At 42.0% G+C, this 17,910-nt stretch overlaps 1 protein-coding gene across 3 annotated transcripts in view; it reads right to left on the reverse strand.

The window, feature by feature from the left end:
• Nucleotides 1-7,448, reverse strand: part of CBFA2T2 (CBFA2/RUNX1 partner transcriptional co-repressor 2) — a 138,723-nt gene extending 131,275 nt beyond the window's left edge. For 2 of the 3 annotated variants that reach the window (XM_047852080.1, XM_047852079.1), the window contains exon 1: nt 7,277-7,448. In XM_047852080.1, the coding sequence (XP_047708036.1) occupies nt 7,277-7,310 (34 nt within the window). In that variant the 5' untranslated portion in view covers nt 7,311-7,448. Of the gene's footprint in view, nt 1-3,760; nt 3,845-7,276 lie in introns of all 3 variants that reach the window. The other variant, XM_047852081.1, reaches the window with a different exon arrangement.
• Nucleotides 7,449-17,910: the final 10,462 nt, after the last annotated feature.

Below are 17,910 nucleotides of genomic sequence, written 5' to 3' on the forward strand. Positions count from 1 at the left end.
CCACTCAGGTCATTATCTCAAGGTTCATGGTTTCAAGCCCTGCGTCAGGCTCTGTGCTGACATCTCAGAGCCTGGAGTCTGCTTCAGATTCTGTGTCTCCCTCTCTCTCTCTGACACTCCCCCACTCATGCTCTGTCTCTTTCTGTCTCTCAAAAATAAATAAATGTTAAAAAAAAAAAAAAAGTCAGATTCAGAGGCACCTGGGTGGCTCATTTAAGCATCAGACTTCAGATCAGGTCATGATCTCACGGTTCGTGGGTTCAAGCCCTGCATCAGGCTCTGTGCTGACAGCTCAGAGCCTAGAGCCTGCTTCGGATTCTGTGTCTCCCTCTCTCTCTGACCCTCCCCTGCTTGCATGCGCACACACTCGCTCTCTCTGTCTCTCAAAAATAAATAAATAAACTTAAAAAAAAAAGTCAGATTCATTCAGTCAATATATCTGCAATGGACTCATTTCACAAGTTTAATTTATGGTACCCCAGCCCCTATAATTTCAGATAGCCTCAAGGCCTTCAAGGGGCCAGAGACAGAAACCAGAGACAAAGACAAAAACTACTTAACCAGCCATAATAAAACCCAGAGACAGGATCTGTCACATGTACATATACTGGCTCATATTGCACATGGGGCCAGTTAGTATAGCGACAGTGAGGCCCCTCTTCTTGGTAATCTTACCAGAGTAGAAAAAATAACCAGGGAGAGATTGTCCCTCATTAGCCTTCAAGCCTTCAGGAATTGAAGTAAATCTTTACAATTCAGTGACTGCTTTCTATAATATGAGGCTCAAAAACAGTACTCTAACACTAAGGAAAGAGGATAAAACTGGCAGGTGAGAAATCTTTTTTATACACCTCTTTCCTCCTTTTTTTTCCTTATCCTTATCCTTTCCTTAGCCTGGAACTTATTAGTATATTAACCCATCTTGTTCCTAGTGCTGCATTCGTTCATTGGACACTATCTTTTAAATGATCTTTTCTGCCTAAAAGCATTTTTTAAATCAAATAACTAATCATAAAGTCTAGATTTGCATGTCCCATGACAGGCTCAAGAACAAGCTTAAAGTCGATCTTTGCTTATTTTTAGAATCTATTTGTATGTAGGAAAGCCAACAGGTTCCAAACCAGCACAAATGCATTCAACAGTCAAAGATGAAGACAGAAATCAAGTGAAGAAGTCCCAACTCTCCAATTAACCAAAGTCACTAACCCTCTCAAAACAACTGAAATCAAAGGATAACTTTGTTCCTAATAGGAAAACCTATACCCAATTCTAACACTAGGACTCACTGAAATTCCACACAATGACTCACTGAAATATCAACTCTAAATTAACATCCAGATAGCAAGTAACTAAGTAAAATTTTGTAGCAATATTATTACTCTAAAAGCCTTCAGCTCACTTTGACTCTGCCATGGGATAGAGGTGAGAAATGAGGCAACAATGGTTCTGAACATCACCCTCAAAAAGGGGAGAAACAACCAGAAAAAGTTCTGTAGTGCAGTAATATTTAGATATCTGTAAGTACTGCTTCCCTTCCCTTATAAATGCTATATTCTCAGCCTGATGGACTCAGGGCTTGATCTCAAGACTGTGAGATCATGACCTGAGCCAAAACCAAGAGTTGGACACTTAACCAACAAAACCCCCCAGGTATCCCTTAAATGACTTTTCAAATGTAGAACTTCACAGTGACCGAGTGTAGGAACAGGGGTTTGATTTTCCCATTCATTGATGGTCAACACATTTTTTTTAAGGTACTCTCTATATCCAAAGTGAGGCTGGAACTCACAACTCAAAAGTCACATGCTCTATCAACTGAGCTAGCCAGATACTCTGAAGGCCAACACATTTTTAAAACATTTTTTTTAATGTTTACTTATTTTTGAGTGACGGAGCGTGAGCAGGGGAGGGGCAGAGAGAGAGAGGAAGACACAGAATTTGAAGCAGACTCTGAGCTGTCAGCATGGAGTCCCGATGTGGGGCTCAAACTCGCAGGTCGTGAGATCATGACCTGAACCGAAGTTGGATGCTTAACTGACTGAGCCACCCAGGCACCCCAACACATTTTTTTTAAGTTTATTTATTTATTTTGAGAGAGAGCGAGAGAGCAGGGGAGGGGCAGAGAGAGAGAGGGAGAGTCTGAATCCCAAGCAGGCTCTACACTGTCAGCACAGAGCTCAACACGGGGCTCAAACTCACAAACCATGAAATCATGACCTGAGCTAAAGTCAGATGCTTAACAAATGAGCCACCCAGATGCCCACTTTTTTTTTTTTTAAGATTTTTTTTTTTTTTTTTTTTAAGTAATCTCTACACCAGTATGGGACCTGAACTCACAGTCCCAAGATCAAGAGTTGCAAACTCCATGGACTGAGTCAGTGAGGTGCCCCAGTTAACACATTTTTAAATAATAGTTACTTTAATGTCAACAACTTAGGCTCTGCAGTCAGAAAGATCTAGATTTTAATCTGGGCTTGGTCACTCAGTAGTTCTATAATGAGTCAATTTCTTGATTTGTAAAATCAGGACATATACCTACCTAAAAGAGTGGAGGATTAAAAGGCAAAAAGTTTATGACATCTGGCCCAAAATAAACATGGACTATTAGGGATTACTATTATTATTCTTAGGCAAGAATTATCCTCATTTATAGATTAAATAAATGGAGTCTCAGAAGTTAAAAAACTTCCCAGAACTGGGCCTCAAACCCAAAGTCTGCCTCCAAATTTTGCTTTTCCCTTACGGATCGACAATGTATGATGATATGCGATCATGCACATCTCTGCCTTTTTTTGGTTTTTTGTTTACTTTTGGGAGAGACAGAGTGCAAGCTGGGGAAGGGCAGAGAGAGAGGGAGACACAGAATCTGAAGTGTCTCTGAGCCATCAGCACAGAGCCCGATGCAGGGCTCAAACCCATGAACTGTGAGACCATGACCTGAGCTGAAGTTGGACACTTAACTGACTGATCCACCCAGGCCCCCTATCTCTGCCTTTTTAAGTAGGCTACTAACTGAAATTTAACAGGTCTTGATTGTGTGGTCACACATTATGGTGCTTTTAATTGTATTCTTTTTTTTTTTTTTTCTTATCCAATAGTTTAGGCGAAAAGGACTAAATGCATCAATGTGGCATAGTACTTAAGGACCACAGGAGAGGATGAGACCCTGTCTCTCATTGTCAGTATGCTTACCTGGGATAGCCTCCCATCTCTCCATCTGATTTGTGGCTTTTTACATCTGCTTGTGAAGGGGCATCTGGCTGGCTCAACTGGAAGAGCATGCAAATGCTTGATCCTGGGGTCCTGAGTCTGAGCCCCACGTTGGGTATAGAGATTACTTAAACACATAAATAAACTTTAAAATCTGCTTATGAGCTGGGCTCAGACAGGTATCTTTGTTTGGAGAATGTGCAGAATATGAGTGAGTTCTAAGTGAAAGTCTGAGGTGTTATGCTATTAACTAGGTATACAAGTTTTAATCATAGTCATGGTCCCAGCAAGAAAGATAACACACTCCAGAGTAAGGAGGGTTTAATAACAGGACCAAATAGGTAATAATCACAAGGAATAGCTGTAGTATCCTGGGACTAGTGAGAGCACTTCTAAGCCTGAGGAACAAAGGAAATTAAAACTTTGCAAATCCAAAGGAGTGAGTCGCAGAAAGAACCCTCCTTTCGAGGAATAGCAATCTTCAATCAAGGAACAGCCAGCCAGAGGCAACACCCATAGGAAGGGAGAAAGGAAATTAAAATTCCCTAACCTTAGATGAGAAGGAAGCTCTTGATGTAGTTCGCATAAGTCAGCCTTCCAGGGCAGAGAAAAGGCAACAGATGGAAAGTAGGACCTAGAAGAGCAAATGGAAGGTACCTAATTCAACCTCCAGGAAGTCTTTCAGGTAAACTTTCCCATCTCTTCTTTCATGCTAATAAACAAATGCCAGATAAGGAAAGGGTTACTGAACACGACAATTCTCACCCCTTTTGAATTAGGTAAGGCACAGGGCCTGTCCACCATATTTGTAATCAAGTTTGTTCACTAGCAAGTGTGGTCATTTACCATTCTACTTGTAATTTCACAATTCTTTGAAAGTCCAATAATTTACAGACCTTTCTCCAGCCTTAGGGACTTTCCACTTACCTTGTTAGGCAAAATAAGATCACAGAAATGCAGGAGCTTACATTTAGGAGTTTATATTCTTAGATAACTAAGAAGGCAGAATGAGGTCAAGTGTCACCAGAGAGAAAAGAGCTGCAGTATTGTGGAAAGTTCTGGAATGGGCTTCCTTGCCATCTGGCCCCTGCCAGAACAAGTCCAGCCAGAACTCACTGTTATCCTATCAACAAGGTACACAAAAGCTTCAATCAGGTTCCCTGCAGGTCCAGATCTGGAGAACAACTCACCAAGCACACAAGAGGTCCACCCCTCCTCCTCCTGGAAAAAAAGCCCCTCTTTTTCTTAGGCTGGTCCAAATGTTAACTCCTTATCTGAAACTTACTTGGACCCTCAAAGAACAATTAGTTATGCCAACCCTGTTTTGAGCACTATCATTATCCACGTACAGGTGCAGGGCCCCTACTAGCCTGTGAGATCCTAAGTCTTCTTTATACCCTCAGGCACAAACTGCACACAGAACACTATGTCAAGCACAGTATGAGTACTCCCATATATTATCATATGCATACCACATACATATTGCTGATCATCACAAAACTGTAAATGTGGCAGGGGCTCTCATCAACTCAGTTTTACAGATGAGGAAAATAAAGTGCACAAAAAGGTTAAATAATGTGCCCAAAGTCTCAAAGCTAATAGGATTTTGGACCCCAAGATTTCAACCTCAGCACAACTCCAGAACTGAATTTCAACCAACCTCAGAGGTTAAGAAGGTCCCACCACAAGACCAAAGGTCCCCACTCCTAAGATGCCCAGTTATTATTCACCAACATGTGAAAAAACAATAATTGGAACTTCTACTCACATTTTAGATCATCCTTTTGCAAAAAAGGTCTATTTTTGCATGCTATAAAATGTAACTAACATAGACTACAGTTAATTAACAATGTAATTGTAACTTAAAACATTCACATGTATGTGCATACTCAACCCTATCTACTAATACAAAGAACACGGAAAAACATTTTAGGCCAATGCTCTAGACTACTCCCCCGCCCCCCTCCAAGGACTCAGAGCTCCTACATTCTCTGCCCGGCACTTCCGTTAAAAACATTAGCCAATCAAGCCTATAGGTAAGCTCCTAGAGGCAAGAGTCTGCTTTTATTCATCTTTGTAAGCCCTACACCAGCACAGGGCCTGGAGCTTAGCAGATGGTCAATGCTGAATCTAACTGTATCACGGGAACCTCACAGAAAAAATCCTCTCAATATTTAAAAAAAAATTTTTTTTAACGTTTATTTATTTTTGAGACAGAGAGAGACAGAGCATGAACGGGGGAGGGTCAGAGAGAGAGAGAGACGCAGAATCTGAAACAGGCTCCAGGCTCTGAGCAGTCAGCACAGAGCCCGATGCGGGGCTCGAACTCACATACTGCAAGATCGTGACCTGAGCCGAAGTCGGACGCTCAACCGACTGAGCCACCCAGGCGCCCCTCCTCTCAATATTTTAATTCAGTTTACTATATGCTTCCAGATTAAAAGAAAGTGTGTATTAAGTATGCTAAGAATATAATATAGAATTGTCTTAGGAACACTAAAATAAACAAACATATAAAACTTTGTTACATAATAGAACTAAAATTGTACTTTGGGGACATATTTTAAACTAAAAATTGCATGAAAGAGATTTGGACATAAAACATTTAAGTTCAGATTAAAACTCCTTTCATTTCACAGAGATGGTGCATCTTAGACCTAAAGGGTCAGCTCTGCCTCTCTTTTGTTATAAGCTCCAAAAAGAACAGATCAAACTACGAAAAGCAGCGATTTGGGGCTTGACTATGAAGAGGCATTGCTGGATGCATCTACTTTGCATTTCTTCAATCCAGTATCTAATGAGTGTCAAAGAAGAGAGGCTGTGTAAAGTCTCCCTTTTTTGTGAAGGACGTGGGCTCTGGGGCTAGATCACAGGGTTCCTTCTGTTCCTCAGTTTCATCCTCTGCAAAATGGTCATGTTGAAATTCTTAACTCTTATTTACACTGTCACCAGGATTAAATGAAGAGAAAACATGCAAAATGGATTTATTGCTTTCCTCATTTAGCTGTCTTCCCCTTCCCCAAACTAAACTTAAAGACTGAGTTTGGTCCATCTAGTTTGTTGTTATATTCCCATGGCTGAGAATGGTACTTTTTACTTAATAGATGATTTAAGAAACACTGAATGAATAGAATGCAAAATGCCTGCTGCTGAAAAAATGTTGACTACCACTGCTATTGTAACGAGAAACAATTAAAATTTTATTGTTGTTATTAAGAGACACCAGGATCTCAAAATTCTAGGAGGAACACTAGATAAATTCTGGAATGGAGAAATGGAGGTAAGAAAAACAACTGGATCATAAAGCAGGACTAACCTAAGACAAAAATTGTAAAACAAATACACAACTAGAGCCCAATTTCGGGCTTTTCCGAGTGAGGTTCACCCTGGATGAGATTTATCAGCGATTACAGTAATAACAGCTTTCACGCTTGTGTATGTCCCAGTCTGTGCCAAGCATTCTACTGGCCTCACAAACCCAAGAACCGTGGCGGAGGGGATGGGGGTGGGGATGTGGAAATGCTCTCTACACCCCCATTTTGCAGAATGGAACTGAGGTTAGGAAAGACCCAAGGTCACATCCCCTGAGCCGGGGAGCCAGGATGTGAACCCAGGCAGTCTGATCCCCGAGCCTGCACTCAACAGGCCCCCTCAAAGAGGCCATCCTCGCCTCCCCCACCATCCGCCGCACACCCCTCGAAATTGGGCGTGTGGAATACTCCCCCAGAAACAACACTCAGTGGCCTCAGCACCGGGAGGACAAAACAATCCTTGTCCGCGAGTAAGTCCGATGGACGCCGGCCCGGCCTGGGCTCCGAGGCCGCGGTCCCCACAGCTTCATTCGCATCGCGAGCTCCGAGCCCTCCGGGCCGCGCAGGAAGCGCCCGGGCGGCCTCGAGAACCCGGGAAGGCCCGGCCCGCCGCGTGACCTTGGATCCGCCGCCCTGCTTCGGGCCTCAGTTTCCCCAATCTGGCCTGGCGCCGGGGCCTCTCCGGAGCTGGCGCCTGTGGAGCAGCAGGCCCCTCACACGCCCCCCTCAGCCTCCCGCCTTCCCGCCCTGCTTACGCTGGAAGGCGGCCGCTCCAGGGACGCCCACCATCGCCGCACGCCTCCGCCGTGCGCCTCCCGCCTCCACCCGCGGCCCGGGTCCCTCGGAGGCGCCGCCGCGAGACCTGGAGCAGCAAAGCTCGGCAGCCCCAGCTCCGCCGCTGCCGCTGCCGCCAACGCTGCCGTTAGGCCGCGCGCCGCCCCGCCCCCCTGGTTGGCTCCGCCCCGCCCCCCGGGCACGCCCCCGCCGCGCGCCCGCCCGACCAACGCACACGGAAGCCCGGCCCCAAGACCCGCTCCAGCTAAGCCCCGCCCCTTCCGCGCGAACCTACCGCCCTATCCCGGCGCATCCAGCTTCTCAAGCCCGCCTCCCCTGTGTCACGCGCGCCCGTCACGCGCAAGGCCCACTCGTCTGGCACTGGGCTTCCGGCTGTGGCCTGGGCGGCGACCCAGGCCGGGAGGTGGAGGCAAAGGCCTAGGGGGTGGAGCTTAGGGGGGAGGGGACAGCGCCACACCTGAGTTCTCCAGGTTAAGGCCTTGTCGCCCTGAACAAGTCATGGGGTAAGTCCCTTACCCCCTTTTGGCCTACTCTGTTATAAATGTCTAAAATGTCATCACAATATTAATAACCGTTAGCTATAATAACCATTGTATTACTTCATCATCTTCAGGTGCTACTTTTATACACTCATCCAGTCAATCCTCACAATGAGGGAGAGAGGTATTATTTTCCCTTTTCTATACATGCAGAAAGGGCTTTTCCACCGACCAACTTGCCCACGGGTTACTGTTAACATAAAGCAGAGATGGGGTTGGATCCTCAAAACTTTGACTTCAGACCCAATTCTTTGAGCTGCCTCCCAAAGAATCAAAAACAGGAATTAAAATTAAAACATTAAAAATTCCAAACTCCTCCATGTACAAAGACACCATGAGTAAAGTTTGGTTTCTTTTACAAGCAAAAGACTGGGATAAAATATTTGCAACATATTCAACAACGAATCAATATTCAGAATAAAGAACTATAAAACATTAAGAAGAAAAAGATAATTCAATAGAAAAATGGCTAGGATGCCTAGATGTCTCAGTCAGTAGAGCATGCAACTCTTGATGTCAGGGTTATGAGTTTGAGCCCCACGTTGGGCATAGAGATTACTTAAAAATAAAGAAAAATGAAAAAAGAGGATGAATAGACAATACACAGAAAAGAAAATGTGAATGGCTAATAAACATTAAAATTGATGTTCAGGGACACCTGGGTGGCTCCGTGGGTTAAGTATCCAAATCTTGGTTTTGGCTCAGGTCATGATCTCATGGTTTCCAGAGCTCGAGCCCCACATTAGCCTCTGTTCTGACAGCACAGAGCCTGCTTAGGATTCTCTCTCTCCCTCTCTCTCTCTGCCCTTCCCCCACTCGTGCTGTCTCTCTCTCAAAAATGAACTTGAAAAAAAAAGTTGTGTAAAAAAAAATAGATGTTCAACCTCTCTTATAGTCAGGAAAACAATGAGTTGCCCTATTTCATGCATTAGAGTTGAAAATTCCATTTGTGGGTCCCCATCCCAAAGAAATACTTGCTTATGTGCACAAAAAGATGCATAGGAAGGAAGTCTATATCAGAATTATTTATAAGAACAAAAATAAAAATTGGCTTGAGTGTCCTACATGGAGAATTAGTGAAATAAACTGTAGAAAATAATGTGCAACATGTAAAAAGTAGGTCTACTTGTGGTAATAAGAAAGGGTTTCCAATACATATTGTGAACTGGAAAAGCAAATTGGAGTTCCATGAATTTATTCTTTTGCTTTACTCCAAGTTTGGGATAATTGGATAATTTTCAACACCTATATATTATATTTACTCTAAAATGGTATTAAATCGAAGAGCCCACATACCAGAGCCTGGATATACATCATGGCTCCACATTTACTATCTATACAACCTCAGACAAGTCATTTCATCTTTCTGAGCCTCAGCAAGTGGCTCATGATAGCTTACAAGATTGTTGCATGAAAAACACAGTGCCTGGTACATTTTTAAAATGTTGCAATTATGGGGCGCCTGGGTGGCGCAGTCGGTTGGGCGTCCGACTTCAGCCAGGTCACGATCTCGTGGTCCGTGAGTTCGAGCCCCGCGTCAGGCTCTGGGCTGATGGCTTGGAGCCTGTTTCTGATTCTGTGTCTCCCTCTCTCTCTGCCCCTCCCCCGTTCATGCTCTGTCTCTCTCTGTCCCAAAAATAAATTTAAAAAAAAAATGTTGCAATTATTATTATATGCACTTTTTAAAAAATTTCTCTTCCTATTCACTGTCTCACCCCCACCCCACTCCCAGTCTCTATCCTTCATGTTTTGAGGTTGCTAGTATATAGTAGATGCTCAAAAAAAATTCCATTATTGGGGTACTTGGCTGGTTCATTTGGTAGAGCATGTGATTCTTAATCTCGTGGTCATAAGTTCAAGCCCCACATTGGATGTGGAGCCTACTTTAAAAAAATTTTTTTGAGAGAGGCAGAGAGAGAGGGAGAGAATCCCAAGCAAGGTCTACACTGTCAGCGCAGAGCCCAATGTGGGGCTTGAACTCAAGAACCATGAAATTATGACCTGAGCTGAAATCAGGAGTATAACGCTTAACCAACTGAGCCATCCAGGCACCCCCCTCCCGCCCCCCCAATTTTTTTTTAAATTCCATTACCATTTGAATCCTGCTGTATAATGCCTTGCCTTCACTTAGCACTTGGCTATCTGGGATATAATTACTGTGCAACATTTTTAATATTTTTATGACACAGACATTTAAGAAATGTTTGCTGAATTAAGTCTGGGAGGAAGCAAGGAAGAAGGGAAGATAATTAACTGCCCAAGATCATATACTATAAATTGGTTGCCCAGAGAGGCTGCACAAAGAATGTTTTGCCACCACGTTCAGCCCAACAAGCATGAATTCATTTGTCAAACATATAGTGAGAAATTAGTCCCTAATTCAGTGCTTCTCAAATCATTTGAAGCAAAAAACTGATTTAGAAACCCATGATCAGGAAGATTCCAGGCCTGGAACAGTAAGTGGGCTGCCCTCTAGAGGTGGAGGAAAAGAACAATGCCTTCTACTTCCTGAAGACTCACTTGTCCTGCCTTGCCTAGCCAGACCTGGCTTACTTCTGTGACCACATCTCCATCACCCTCATGCTGACCAGACAGGCCTATTGAGACCCAGTGTATACCAGAGCTCTGAGCCTCAACTGTGGGAGCCATGTTCCTCCTTCCACACAACCACCCCCCACTTCACTCCTACATACTCTTGAGGTATCAGCTCATGTGGTACTCCCTCAGAAAAACCCTGTCTAACCCTCCAGACTTGTCAGAACTCCTTATATCCACCCCTACAATACCATGCACCTCTTCTCCATGGCATATAACCTATTATTTTCTCCATTTCTGAATTATTATACATCATTCTCTGTAGACCACGAGAACTGTAAAAACTTTGCTTTTTTCACCATTGTATCTCCAGTGTCTGGTACAGAGTTGGAACTCCATAAGTTCTGTTAAATAAATAAGGGAAATATTAAAGTAGAGATAGACACAAGGGGCCGTGAGACTGCAAATAACAGTCTTTCTAGTCTCCCCTTTGATCCCTCCCATCACGTACTGTTGGGGGTCATAGAAGTATATTCAAGAAAGGAAAGAATTAATTTATTCATTGAAAAATATTTGTCAAGTACCTATCTTGTGCTAAGCCTTGTGCTAGGATAAAGTAATCAATAAGGTACTGCTGCTACCCACATGCAGCTTAGTCTATGGAAACAGACAAGTGGAAGTATAACTTAATGTCAAAAACAGAGTAAGGGAGAGAGAGATGGTTCAAGAAGTATGAGGATTATCATTTTATAGTGGTAGGCAGAAAAGTAGCTCTGAAATGATACATTAAATGAGACCATAGTGAAATGAAGTATCAGATCATAGGATTATCTGAGCGATTGTGTTCTAGGTAGGGAGGACAGCAAATGCAAAGGCCCTGAGTAGGAAATAAACTTCCCGGACGTAAGGCACAAAGTGGTCAATATGATTGAAGCTGTGTGGATGAGAGGAATAGTGGGAAATGAGTCCAGGAGCGGAGGCAGAACCAGATATTGCAGGGCTTTGGCACCCACGGAAAAGCATGTGAATTTCATTGTAAGACCAGCAGGAGATTTTGCAGGGTTTGGAGCAGGTTAGTGGCCTAACCTGATGACATTTTGAAAATATGTTTCTACCTCCTGTGGGGAGAATAGATTATAGGGTTAGAAGGCTGAGGGTTAAGATGTCCAGTGGTGGGGCACCTGGCTGGTTCACTTGGTAGAACATGGGTCTCTTGATCTCAGGGTTGTGAGTGTAAACCCCATGTTGGGTGTAGAGCTTATTTTTAAAAGGGGGGAGGGGGGGCAGGGGGCGGGCAGGGTGGCTCTGTCAGTTGAGCATCTGACATTTGATTTTGGCTCAGGTCATGATCTCACTGTTCCTGGGTTTAAGCCCTGCGTCAGCTCTGCTCTAATAACGCAGAGGCTGCTTGGGACTCCCTCTCCTCTTTCTCTGCCCCTCCTCCTCCTATCTCTGTTTCTCTTTCAAAATAAATAAATAGACAACAACAACAACAACAAACCTGGAAAGAGAAAGCAAATTAAACCCAGAGCAAGCTGATGATAAGAAATAATGATAAAAGCAGAACTCAACTGAAGTGAGAAAAGAATAAAAATCAATGAAACCAAAATTTCTAGTTCTTTGAAAAGATTAATAAAGTCGATAAACCTTTAACAAGACTAACAAATATATCAATTTGTTATATGTATATATATATATATAACAATGTAACAATATATCAATTTTAAAAATGATGGAAGGGAAAAAAAAAGAATGAAAGAAGGAATGTTAGTATAGACTTCACCAATAGTGAAAGGGTAATAAATAAAAGTTTTATGCCTATAAATTTGGTAACTCAGATGAGATTGACCAACTTCTTAAAAGACTCAACCCACTAAAACTCACTCAAAAAATTGATAATGCGAATACTCCAATATTTATTTATTATTATTATTTTTTTTTTGGTGGGGTGGGGGGGTATTCAGATTCAGTATTTGTTAAATGAATTAAATTTATAGTTAAAGATTTCCTAGCCAAGAAAACTCCAGACCCAAAAGGTTTCACTGGTTTATTCTACCAAATATTTAAGAAGAAATAATGCCAATTTTACATGATATCTTCCAGAAAATAAACAAGGAGGAAGCATTTTCGACTCATTTTATGAAGCCAAGATTACCCTGATAGCAATACCATGCTAACATATTACAAAAAAAAGAAAACTAGAGACTAATATGTCTCATGAAGACATATACAAGCAAAAATCTTCAACAAAACAGTAACAAATTGAATTAAACAGTATATAAAAAAGATAGTGCAGAGGGGCCTGGGTGGCTCAGTTAAGCATTGGACTCTTTTTTTTGTTTGTTTTTTTAAACATTTCTTTTTCTTTAAGCATTGAACTCTTGATTTCAGCTCAGGTCATGATCTCACAGTTCATGGGATCGAGTCCTATGTCAGGCTTTGCACTGACAGCATGGAGCCTGCTTGGGGTTCTTTCTCTCTCTCCCCACCTCCATCTCTCAAAAGAAATAAACATTGAAAAAAAATTTTTAGGGACGCCTGGGTGGCTCAGTCGGTTAAGCATCCAACTTCAGCTCAGGTCATGATATCACAGTTTGTGAGTTTGAGCCCTGCATCGGGCTCTGTGCTGACAGTTCGGAGCCCAGAGCCTGCTTTGGATTCTGTGTCCCATTCTCTCTCTGCCCCTCCCCCACTTGTGCTGTGTCTCAAAGTTAAATAAATGTAAAAAAATAATAATAAATTTAAAAATAAATAATTTTTTTAAAAAGATAGTATCAAAAAAAAGTGCATCATGGTCAAATTGGGATTATCCTGGGAATGCAAGCCTGGTTTAAAAACTTATTTTTTATATATTTTTAAATGTTTATTTTTCAGAGAAAGAGAACATGTACAAGAGCGTGTGTCAGCAGGGGAGGGGCAGAGAGGGAGACAGAGGATCCCAAGCAGACTCTGAGCTGTCAGTGCAAAGCCCAATGTGGGGCTTGAACTCATGAACCGTGAGATCACGACCTGGACCGAAGTTGGATGCTCTACCAACTGAGGTGCCCAAAACTTATGTTTGTTTGTTTGTTTGTTTTTTAAGTTTATTTATTTATTTTGAGAGAAAGCAGGAAAGGGTATGTGCATGCATGAGCAGGGAGTGGCAGAGAGGGAGAGAGAGAATCCCTAGTAGGCTCCAGGCTGTCAGCCCAGAGCCCAACACAGGTCTTGATCTCAGGAACCATGAGAATGTAACCTGAGCCAAGATTGAGAGTTGGTCACTTAACCAACTGAGCCACCCGGCTGCCCCTGTTTTTTGTTTGTTTGTTTGTTTGTTTAAGATTTTATTTTTAAGTAATTTCTATACCCCATATGGGGCTTGAATTTATGACCCTGAGATCAAGAATTGCAGGTTCCACAGACTGAGCCAGCTAGGTGCCCCTAAAAACGTATGTTTACACAAAAACCTGTGCATGACTGTTTATAGCAGCCTTATTCAAAATTACCAAAAACTGGAAATAATTTAAATGTCCTTCAACTAGTGAATGGATAAACAGACTGTGGTATGTTCGTCATACAAATGAACACTATGTAGAGATCAAAAGAAACAAATTTCTGATACCCAAAATAATATGGATGAATTTCAAAGAAGCCAGACTCAGGGTACCTGGCTGGTTCAGTCAGTAGAACATGTGACTCTTGATCTCGGGGTTCAAGCCCCAGGTTGGGTGTAGAGAGTACTTAAAAGGAAGAGGCCAGACTCAAAAGTTTACATATTCTGTAATTCCACTTACAGGATTTTTTTAAAAGGCAAAATTATGGGAACAGAAAATAGATCTGTGTCATCAGACACTTATGGTAGGGGTAAATTATGACTATAAAAGGGCACAGGGAAATTCTGGGGCTGATGGAGCTGTTCTACATCTTGTTTATCATGATGGTTATAGGATTGTATGCATTTATCAAAACTCGCAGAACTGTACATTTTTTAAAGTTCCAAGGAATTTTATGTAAATTTTTCAAAAGTAAATTTAAAAGTGAAAAATTGGGGTGACTGGGTGGCTCACTTGGTTAGGCATTCGACTTGGTTTCAGCTCAGGTCATGATCTCAGGGTTCTGGCTTCGAGCCCTGTCCTGGGCCCTGAGCTGATGGCACAGAGCCTGCTTGGAATTCTTTGTCTTCCTCTCTCTGCCCCTCACCTGCTCGTGCTTTCTCTCTCTCAAAATAAATAAATAAATGTAAAAAATAAAATAAAATAATATAAAAGTGAAAAATTGAGGGATGCCTGGCTGGCTTGGTTGGTAGAGCATGCAACTCTTGATCTCAGGATCATAAGTTCGAGCCCCACATTGGGCAAATTGTTTATTTATTTATAATTTTTTTTAAAGTTTATTTATTTATTTTGAGAGAAAGAGAGCAACCAGGGGAGGGACGGAGAGGCAGAGAGAGAATCCCAAGCAGGCTCCATACTGTCAGCACAGAGCCCGATGTGTGAACTGTGAGATCATGACCTGAGCCAAAACCAAGAGTCAGTCGCTTAACTGACTAAGCCACCCAGGAGCCTCAAAGAGTTTATTATTTTTTTTTTTAAAGTATTTTTTTTTTTTTATTATTTATTTTTGGTACAGAGAGAGACAGAGCATGAATGGGGGAGGGGCAGAGAGAGAGGGAGATACAGAATCGGATACAGGCTCCAGGCTCTGAGCCATCAGCCCAGAGCCTGACGCGGGGCTCGAACTCCCGGACCGCGAGATCGTGACCTGGCTGAAGTCGGATGCTTAACCGACTGCGCCACCCAGGCGCCCCGAGTTTATTTTTTTTAAATAAGTAAATAAAATCTTTAAAAACTAAATTAAAGTTAAAAAAATAAGTAAAAGTGACAATTTGAAGTATAATGTGTAGGTATGGCAAGATGCACAAACCTCAAGCATACAGCTCAATGAATTATTTCAGGCTTAACACCTGTAACTACCACTTATATCATTTTCCACCACCCTAACAGGCTCCCTAGTTTCCCTTTCCAGTCAATACCCGACCTACAGGTTACCACTATTCTGATCTCTATCATTATAGCTATATGATTGATTTTTGTTTAACAGCTCTATTGAGATATGACTCATATACCATACACTCACCCATTTAAAGTATATAATATGGTAGTTTTTAGTAGTCACAGAGTTGTGTAACCAGCACCAGAAACCCCATACTCATTAGCAGTTATTCCCCATTCTGCCTGTCCCCAACTCTTGTGATTGGTTTTTTTTTTTATTTTTAAAGTTTATTTATTTATTTTTAGTAATCTCTATACCCAATGTGGGATTCGAACACACAACCCCAAGATCAAGGGCTGCATGCTCTTACCAGCTGAGCCAGCCAAGTGCTCCCCCATGATTGCTTTTTTAAACCTTTATCTTTATTGAAGGGTGCCTGGGTGGCTCAGTCAGTAGAGCATGTGGCTCTTGATCTTAGGGTCATGACTTCAAGCCCTGCGTTGGGCTCTGTGCTAGGCATGAAACTTACTTGGAAAAAAAAAAAAAAGGAAAGGAAAAAAGAAACAAAAACTTTATTGGGGCATACTGTTTATGTACAACGAGCCACATCAATTTAAAGGGCTCAATTTGATGAATTTTGACAGTTGTATATACCTGTGAAATCACCAGCACTATCCAGATACAGAACATTTCCATCACCCCTGTAAGATTCCTCCTGTTCTACTGTAATCCATCCTTCCATCTGCACCTGGACCCAGGGAACCACTGATTGACTTTCTGTCACTATGCACTGGTTTGCATTTTCTAGACTTGCATGTAAATGAACTCCTACAGTAGGTACTCTTTTTTCTGGCTTCTGTCATCCAACATAATGATTTTGAGATTTATCCGTGTTGTTGTATCTAGCAGTAATTTTCCTTCCTTTCTGTTGCCAGGTAGTATTCCACTGTTTGGATATACCACATTCCACTGTTTTTGAAAATAAAATTTTCTTGCTAAAGACCTGGGTAGGCCTGATTTCAAATCTATACCTTTCCCAAGTTTTGTCTGATTTCAGATGTAGAGAAAATGAATTAGTCTCCACAGGTTCACTACTTCATCATTTTTGCCTAAAAAATGGTAGGGTGTGTATGTGTGTTGAAGGTGGGGAAGAGAGGCCCTCTGGAAACATCAGAGACACAGAGCATCAGCCTGTGGTTGATTGGTTACCTAAGGTACCAATTCCTTGATTTTGTTACCTAAGGCCTTAGGGACACTAACATTTAGGAGTTAGAGTCAGGGCCAAGTGCCTTATAAGTTTTCTTTTTAAAAATTTCTTTAAATTTTTTAAAGTAATTTCCACATCCAACATGGGCTTAAACTCACAAGCCTGAGACCAAAAGTCTCAGGCTCCACGGATTGAGACAGCCGGGTGCCCCAGGGCCAGGGGCCTTATAAACTGAATTTGATTTCACCTTTGTAACAGCTCCGTTTTCCATCCAAAGGAACTGAATCTCAGAAAGGTTAAGAGACTTACCGAAAAATTTGCCTGAGTCAGAAGCTTAGTCTTAGGTGACAGAATTCAATTCTGACATTCTTGGGGCACTTGGCTGGCTCAGTTGGTGGAGGATGTGAATCTTGATCTCAGCAATGTGAGTTTGAGCCCCACGTTGGGTGTAGAGATTACTTTTTTAAAAATTAAAATTAAAACAACAACAACAACAACAACAACAACAACAACAACAACAACAACAGAATTCTGACATTTTCTTGCAACTTTCTGAAGGAATCATAGATTTGATAGACCTAAGGAAATTTGCTCGTGGCTCTGGCTGTTTCTTGTCCAAACCAAGTGATTGTTTTTCTTTAGTGACTAAGAGGATAAAGATGGGTGGCAGGGAGACAGGCATGCTGCCTGCCATCTGCACTGGCCATGCCCCTTGTGCTAATGTATGATAAACACAAGGCCTGGCCAGATGACAGTCAGTGAGGGGAAGCGCTTTAAAGGTATATGATCCTTGTTGGATAAACAGGAGCCTGAAATGTCCGTGGCACTTTAGAAAGCCTATCTGTGCACTGGAGAAATATTTGGCATGGCTGCGGCTTTTCTAATAAGCAAGACCTTTTCTCCATAGAAGGCTGAAGAGTCCAAGAGCCCCCAGGAGGAAAGATGAACCAGCTGAGTTGTATTATTAAAATTCATTATTATTTATGATCACAAGAGGAATGTGAGCATACTCACGGTGAGGAGTTTGTGTGCTATAACAAGATTAGGAAGCAAATGAAAGTGTTAATTCTTAACACTGAAAAGTAAATGCTCTCACCATTTTACTATATAGCCTTCTCAATTGTTTTCTATTCTTGAGTATATTTTCATAATTGAGGTCATGCTGTTAACACATTTCTGCATCTTGCCTTTTTTCGCTATTCTATACACAGCATTTCTCTATGTCACTAAAAATTATTCATAAATGTTACTTTAATGGATGGTCATAGGATACTCTGCTTTTGGTAGAACCTGACCCCTATAATCATTAAGGCTGCTGCTCTTTTATTTTTTTCTATTATAA

This window comes from Prionailurus viverrinus, chromosome A3 (assembly GCF_022837055.1).
Source record: "Prionailurus viverrinus isolate Anna chromosome A3, UM_Priviv_1.0, whole genome shotgun sequence".
Lineage (NCBI taxonomy): Eukaryota > Metazoa > Chordata > Mammalia > Carnivora > Felidae > Prionailurus > Prionailurus viverrinus.